The sequence below is a fragment of the Arachis duranensis genome, chromosome 3 (assembly GCF_000817695.3).
Source record: "Arachis duranensis cultivar V14167 chromosome 3, aradu.V14167.gnm2.J7QH, whole genome shotgun sequence".
Taxonomy (NCBI): Eukaryota; Viridiplantae; Streptophyta; class Magnoliopsida; order Fabales; family Fabaceae; genus Arachis; species Arachis duranensis.
The window spans coordinates 24970999-24978684 of record NC_029774.3 but is presented as its reverse complement, the minus strand read 5'-3'; the positions used below and the strand labels follow the sequence as shown (position 1 = coordinate 24978684).

Sequence of the window (7686 nt, the reverse complement as noted above, 5' to 3'; positions counted from 1 at the left end):
TATTTAAATACGACTTAAAATAGAAGAATACGGATAAACATAATAAAAAAGGGAGGAAAAAAAAAGTCGACAGCACAGTACAAAAAAAATTTATAATACATACTATTGGTCAATACATACTAAGGAAATAAAAAAAAATTTGTTATAAATATTCATGGAGGTAGATTAATCTTGTCATTCATAGAGTATGTTTAATTATTTTTACATAGGTGAAGAATTAAGTCTCAAAATAATCTCTCAAATTAAAAGTTATTCGTATTCATTTCTAAAATGGCAGTAATTCAGAGTAGTCCTTCAAACAATTTCTATCAACGAGGCATCATAAAAAAGCTGACGTAAACTCGTTTCTGACACGTCGCCAAGCTCTAAACGACGCTGTAATTGATTTGGCGCCTAAATTGAGTCAAACGACGTCGTTTCATTCTTTAAGCACATAAATCCTTCCCTCAACGATAATCCAACACTTTCTCTCCCTCCCAAAACATAAGCAGAGATCTTTTTCTCTCCTTGTTCCTCTTCAATGGTGCTGCTCTGAGTGTTTTGATTACATTCAAAATCAGCTGGTCCCCACAGTCAGCTTCATCGTCGTCGTTGTTGAGAGTGTGTTCAAAATCCTATAAGCTGGGGGAGCTAGAGGAAGGAGGAAGGAGAGGATCTCCGGAGGCGAGGTGGAGACGGGGGAGGCAGCGTTGCAGGAGCGGGAGGCCACGGAGGAGGTTGAGCGGTTGAGGAACGCTGTGAGGAGGCAGAGGAAGGATTTGAGGGCGAGGATACTTGAGGTTTCTCGAGAAAAGACCGAGAGGAAGAGGATGCTTGATGAACGCTCCAATTACTGGTCCACTTTTGTTTGTTTTTTATCTTTTCATTTTTATATTTTGTCCTAATTTCTGTGTATTGTGCTTGATGATTGTTAAGAAGTAGAGAGAACATATTACATAGCAGAAAAATTGGTAGAATTTGCCTTACCCTAATTCGTGTATATATATAGAAAGGTCAGTGAGGTCTTGTTAAGGACAATATCTGAGATGCAAGTAAAGTAGTATAATAGCATGTGCTAGAGATATGATTTATGTTTAGAAATATGCGTTTAATGATAAGAAATTAAAATGTAATTAAATATGATTTATGATTTCTATTTAAAAGGAAGGTTTATATACTTTTGTCAATGCTGGTGATATGTTTGAAGCAACAAAACAGCTGCAACAATAAGCCTTTTTTCTATTGGTGGGATCGGCTACAGCCGCTACACACTCTTAACGACGATGACAAAACCAATTAACCAACCGTGGAGACTAGTCGATTTTGAACGGAATCGCTGCAGTGAGAGCACTCAGAGCAGCGCTATTGAAGAGGAATGAATCCACATCAACTTTTCGATGGCGCTTCGTGGACAGAAATTGTTTGGAAGACTATTCTGAGTTTCAAAGTGTAATTTCAAGAATGAATATAGGTAAGTAGGTAACAATTAATTTAAAAGACTATTTTAAAATTCGAACATAATTTAAGTGACCACTTTAAAATTTAATTGATGAAATTCATCGAGGAGTACCTATTTTCAGAGTTCGTTAAAGGATTATGTGAATTTTGCAAAATAAATTCGTCGATGGTTCGCGAACCTGATGAGAATCCAAAAGAATAGTTATTTTGGTTAGATTTATTTTCGGAAGTAAAGATTTTTTTGTTTTATAATAAAAAAATTTCACAAAATTTACATCCTCTCTCATGTTTCACGCGCACGCGCGTGCTATTCCCCACACCCTCGGTGCTGCCAGCTGGCACCTAGGTCGGTTCACTCGGTTGGCCAACCTTATCCAATTTCATATTAAAGTTTTACTAACCTCACCTGCAGTTACTCACTCACTTACCCCTTACCGCTAAATCTCACAGCAGCAGCGATTTTGCAATGACGGTCGCTTCTTCACCTTTGACCTTACACGTGCCAAATCAAGCTCTCATTGGTCTGTGCCGCGATTCCTTTTGCCTCTGAAACTGTAGATAAGAGGTGCACGATTATGTTGTGCTTTAGAAAAAGATAATAAAGAAATAAAAAGAGACACCAACTAATATTTTTGTTTAAAATAAATAAAAATTAAGGTATTTTCCAGTCATCACACCTCTTGAATAATAATATTTTTTAATTATTAATTATATAAATTAATGCGTAAAACTGAAAACTAAAAGGTTTATATTATTAATTCTCTGAATATTCATTATTTCCTAACGCTTTCCTATTTCATCATCATAATAATTCGTTTCTTATTTTTTATTTTATTATTATTGTTCTCATTTTTGTGGGAGAGAAGAATAAGGAGAAGGAGAACGAAGAAGAAAAGAGTTGAGAATTGAGATCTTGCGAAATAAGAAACCCTAGTTTTTTTCCTTTCCCTTTTTAGGTGTTATCTGCAGAAATTTTCCCAATCGAATTCAGCTCCAACCTGCTACTGTCACCAATAAGGATTCTTTGGTCATTGTTTCAATCGCTACAGGTATGTTTTAATTCCCCATTTTCCCAATTCCTTTGCTCCATTTCTGTGTTGCTTAGAATGAGGGTAAAGAACAAAAGGTTTCTATTTTCATTTTATGTGGTCGGATTTTGTTGTCTTTGATCTTATTGTGATGGGAATCGACGGGGTTTGGTTGGTATAATGCATGTTTCCTTGTTTGTGATGTAATATAGCCTATGTTGGAACACTGTCAAACGTTGAAATGCTTCTTTATCGAATTATGTTGCATATGTGTAAGCGCTATCTGCATTTGGGTAAATTGCAAATAATTTTTCAGCACAAATGACTAGCCAAGAGTAAGTGTTCTTGGTTATCATCAGTTCATGAATCTTACTTTCGCTTGTTAATGTTTATGCTTACGCCCTCTTGTGTATGTTGGTTGTGAGTTTCATTGTTTACTTGTGTATTCAAATGATGAATGATTTTAATATTGGTGTTCTTTTTGTCAATTTTGTAGAGGAAATCAGTTTTTTGGATTGTGTGCAATTAAGACGACGCAAAGATGATGTCAAGGTCGTATACAAATCTCTTAGATTTGGCTTCTGGGAATTTCCCGGCAATGGGGAATTCGTTTAAAGAACGGCGGCGGATGCCAAGGGTTATGAGTGTACCTGGGATTGTCACAGAAGTAGATGATGATCAGGCAGTTAGTGTTTCTTCTGATAACCCGTCAACTATTTCTACAGATAGAATGATCATTGTAGCAAATCAGCTACCTTTAAAAGCAAAGCGACGAGAGGACAACCAAGGTTGGAATTTCAGTTGGAATGAGGATTCCTTGCTTTTACAACTCAAGGATGGACTTCCAGAAGAGATGGAGGTTCTTTATGTTGGATCATTGCGTGTTGACATTGACCCAGCTGAGCAGGATGATGTGTCACAGTATTTGTTGGATAAATTCAAATGTGTTCCTACTTTTCTACCCTCTGATGTTTTGGCAAAGTTTTATGATGGCTTCTGTAAAAGGCAGTTATGGCCACTTTTTCATTACATGTTACCATTTTCAACCGCTAAGAGCCACCGTTTTGATCGATCTTTATGGGAAGCCTATGTGCTAGCAAATAAGCTATTTTTTCAAAAGGTAGTTGAAATAATAAACCCAGAAGATGATTTTATTTGGGTTCATGATTATCATTTGATGGTGCTGCCAACCTTTATAAGAAGGCGCTTTAACAGGGTTAAACTGGGATTTTTCCTGCATAGTCCCTTTCCTTCATCAGAGATATATAGGACTCTTCCTGTCAGGGAGGAGATACTTAAAGCATTACTCAACTCTGATATCATTGGATTCCACACGTTTGACTATGCTCGTCATTTCCTTTCTTGCTGTAGTCGTATGCTGGGTCTGGAGTATCAGTCAAAGAGGGGATATCTAGGATTGGAATATTATGGAAGGACTATCAGTATTAAGATTATGCCTGTAGGAATTCACATGGGTCGAATTGAAACCGTTATGAAGATGGCAGATGAGGAGTGCAAGGCAAGGGAGCTCAAACAGCAATTTGAAGGGAAAACTATTTTGCTTGGTGTTGATGATATGGACATTTTTAAAGGAATTAATTTGAAGATTTTGGCTATGGAGCAAATGCTCAAACAACACCCCAAATGGCAAGGAAGAGCTGTTCTGGTCCAGGTTGTAAATCCTGCAAGGGGAAAAGGGATACATCTAGATGAGATACGTGCTGAAATAGAAGAAAGCTGCAGCAGGATTAACAGAATGTATGGACGGCCTGGTTATGAACCAATTATTTTTATTGATAGATCAGTTTCAGTTGCTGAAAAGGTTGCCTATTACAGCCTTGCTGAGTGTGTTATTGTCACAGCTGTGAGAGATGGGATGAATCTAACTCCTTATGAATATATTGCTTGTAGACAGGGAATATCTGGTAATGGTTCATGTTCCGATATTACAAGCCCAAAGAAGAGTATGTTAGTAATATCAGAATTTATTGGGTGTTCTCCATCACTCAGTGGGGCTATACGTGTCAATCCATGGAATGTTGAGGCCACTGCAGAGGCAATGAACGAGGCTATCTCAATGAGTGATGGAGAGAAGCAGTTGCGGCATGAAAAGCACTACCGGTATGTTAGCACACATGATGTAGCATATTGGTCACGTAGTTTCTTGCAGGACATGGAGAGGGCTTGCGCTGACCTTCTAAGAAAAAGATGTTGGGGAATTGGTCTTAGTTTTGGATTTAGAGTTGTAGCACTTGACCCAAATTTTCGTAAGCTCTCAATTGATGCTATGGTTTCATCTTACAAGAGGGCAAGGAGTAGGGCCATTTTGTTGGACTATGATGGTACGGTGATGCCACAGAATTCCATTAATAAGAGTCCAAGCAATGAGGTTATCTCTCTTTTGGACACGCTTTGTGCGGACCCGAGAAATGTAGTTTTCATTGTTAGCGGGAGGGGGAGGAATAGCTTAAGTGATTGGTTCTTACCCTGCAAAAATCTGGGAATTGCCGCAGAACATGGTTACTTTTTGAGGTATGATCTTTGCTATTACTTACTGCATGGGTCATATAAAACATTTACGCACATAACTTATGCTATAAGTTGGAAGGGGCCTTTTGTCTGAATATGAAAAATGATGTTAATTTCCTTTTGTTACTCTTGTGGTAGTTTTCTTCCCAATCCAAATTTGGCAGTATTTAGTCATTATCTCTGCTTTGACAAATGCTTTTAACAAGTCGTTTTACCCTGTATAAGTTTAACCTGTATAAGTTTAAATTAGTCATGAGAGTTGAGAAAACCCAAGATTAAATAGATCTAGGTATTCTTGTAAGTAGAGGTGATCAAATCTAGAAACTAAATTCAGTAAATACTACTTTTTTATTTATTCTTATCCAAAATTAAATAAAAAGGGGTGTAATTATATATATTGAGGGCATTCTTGAAAATATATGTGCATTTGCATTTTGCTTCAGTATAGTTTCTTATCTCGACATTCAGTCATATGGTCTCTTTTATGATGAGGCAATGTTTTAAGAAATTTGAGCACATTTCAGATGGTCGCAAAGTGCACAATGGGAAATTTGTGGTAAGAACATGGACTTTGGATGGATGCAGATTGCTGAACCCGTGATGAAACTCTACACAGAGGCAACTGATGGTTCCAACATTGAAACAAAGGAAAGTGCTTTGGTCTGGCAATACCGGGACGCAGATCTTGGTTTCGGATCTTCTCAAGCTAAGGAAATGTTGGATCATCTAGAAAGTGTTTTAGCCAATGAGCCCGTTGCCGTGAAGAGTGGCCAGTTCATTGTTGAAGTAAAACCCCAGGTATATATAATTTCTTTAAATCATTATCTAATAAAACCCGGATAAGCACTTAATAGCAAATGGTATCAGCAGCAGAGATCATTCATGCCTTGCCAGCAATTTTATTATTGGAGTGTTCATTTTTCAGCCATTGAGTGACAAATATTAGAGGAAAAGAAAGAAAAAAGGAAAAAAAAAAAAGAAAAAAAAAAGGACATGTGCAGCCATAAAGGTTTAAAATTTGTTGATTGTCAAATTATAGGCAGGGTGGAACTTTATTTAATATATAAGAAAAAGAAATTTTGGAGATTCTTATAGTTCATTTGGTTGAACTACAAGCATATAGTAGAACTCCTCCATCAACTTGACCTGTGAACATGAGCCGTTTAATCATAATATCTTTTTTTTTTTTAAACATTGGCATAAACTCTTATGGTTAAGATTGCTGTTCTGGACCCTGATGAGAGGTGACCTGTTTCATGTTGAATACATCTGTCAATGTTTTTCTTTTCAGGATGTGAGCAAAGGCTTAGTTGCCGAAAGGATATTTTCATCAATGGCAGAGAATGGCAAACAGGCTGATTTTGTGTTGTGTGTTGGTGATGATAGATCAGATGAAGACATGTTTGAAATAATCAGTAGTTCAATCTCAAGAAATATTCTTTCAGCCAATTCTTCTGTATTTGCCTGCACAGTTGGACAAAAACCAAGCAAAGCTAAGTATTATCTGGATGATACTACTGAAGTAATAAGCATGCTTGAATCTTTGGCAGAAGAATCAGATTCTTCACCCGACTTAGAAGAAATTGGAGATTCTTTTCAAAGGCAAGTGAGATTATCATCCTGACTTTTTAGATAAAATGATTTGTTTAATTGGGTGTAATATTCGTGGGTGAGCTATCATTTGGGGCGTTGGGCTGAGAATGCTTTCATAATTTAAAAAGTGGAAGCTCTTATTTGCCTTCCCAACATTTCCAAATATATTTAGACAGTTGATTCACTTGATTGGATATAGAAATGCAATTATTTCATTTTTTTTACATAATTAACAAAATTTAGAGAAGTAAATAGGAGGATAGAATAATAGCATAGCTAGGCTACATGGGAAATGGATATTTTCTTATTAAAATTTTATGTACTTCTTTCATTTGTTAATTGTTGTTAATTGAATGTTTTCATGGTTAATATTTGGATTTAATTTAATTTGTGTTTGTGTATCTATATGAATATATAGAAAAAATTGTATTATATACATATTTAACTAGAGTAAGGCATGGGCGATGCACATACGAATAACGAAAGTCAATATACTATAATCGTGGATTAGTGTAAAATTATAAACACTAAGGTAGCGTTTGTTTTGAAGTACTGAGATAGAGACTGAGAGATTGAGATTCAGTATCGTGTTTGTTAGTTCAGAGACTGGTACTAAAATTTCTGTCTCTGTCTTTAAAATTTCAGTATTTCAGTACCTCCAAAAAGTAAGGACACAAGGGACTGAAACTTTTACAGATGGAGACTGAAACTTTAATAACATTTTTATACCTAAAATACTTTCATTTCAATTAATTAATTCTAATTTTATTCTTTGTGCAAATTAAATTAGAGTTTCATTCTTGTTTTAATTATTGTCTCCCATTTTACACCAAACAGAATATTGAGATTTATTTCAATCCCTGTCTCTTAGTCTCTGTCTCTCAGTCTCAGTCTTTTCGTCTCTGTCTCTCCACCAAACGCTACCTAATGTTATGTGAACATTAAAATTAGTCACTAGTATAAAATATATGTTAAAATATAAAATATATGTTAAAATATAAAATATGTATTAATATATTAATTTATATATAAATACAGAGTCATTAATTGTAGTGTATAAATACATTTTTTAATTGTAAATGTACCATGAAATGTAATG

General features: G+C 35.6%; 1 protein-coding gene across 1 annotated transcript; it reads left to right on the top strand.

Moving 5' to 3' along the window:
- Window positions 1-2233: 2233 nt before the first annotated feature.
- On the top strand, window positions 2234-6709 carry LOC107478017 (probable alpha,alpha-trehalose-phosphate synthase [UDP-forming] 7). Its single transcript, XM_016098116.3, has 4 exons — window positions 2234-2486; window positions 2962-4997; window positions 5519-5792; window positions 6286-6709. Exons 2-4 carry the CDS (start codon window positions 3007-3009, stop codon window positions 6616-6618), a joined length of 2598 nt encoding a protein of 865 aa, XP_015953602.1. The 5' UTR covers window positions 2234-2486; window positions 2962-3006; the 3' UTR covers window positions 6619-6709.
- The last annotated feature ends 977 nt before the right edge of the window (window positions 6710-7686 follow it).

What these genes read in the sequence shown, in the direction of transcription:
- LOC107478017 (XM_016098116.3), top strand. Translation starts at nt 3,007, where the DNA reads ATGATGTCAAGGTCGTATACAAATCTCTTAGATTTGGCTTCTGGGAAT. An exon ending in GAACATGGTTACTTTTTGAG is followed by an intron (nt 4,998 to 5,518) that starts GTATGATCTTTG and finishes AGCACATTTCAG; the next exon opens with ATGGTCGCAAAGTGCACAAT. An exon ending in TTGTTGAAGTAAAACCCCAG is followed by an intron (nt 5,793 to 6,285) that starts GTATATATAATT and finishes TTTTCTTTTCAG; the next exon opens with GATGTGAGCAAAGGCTTAGT.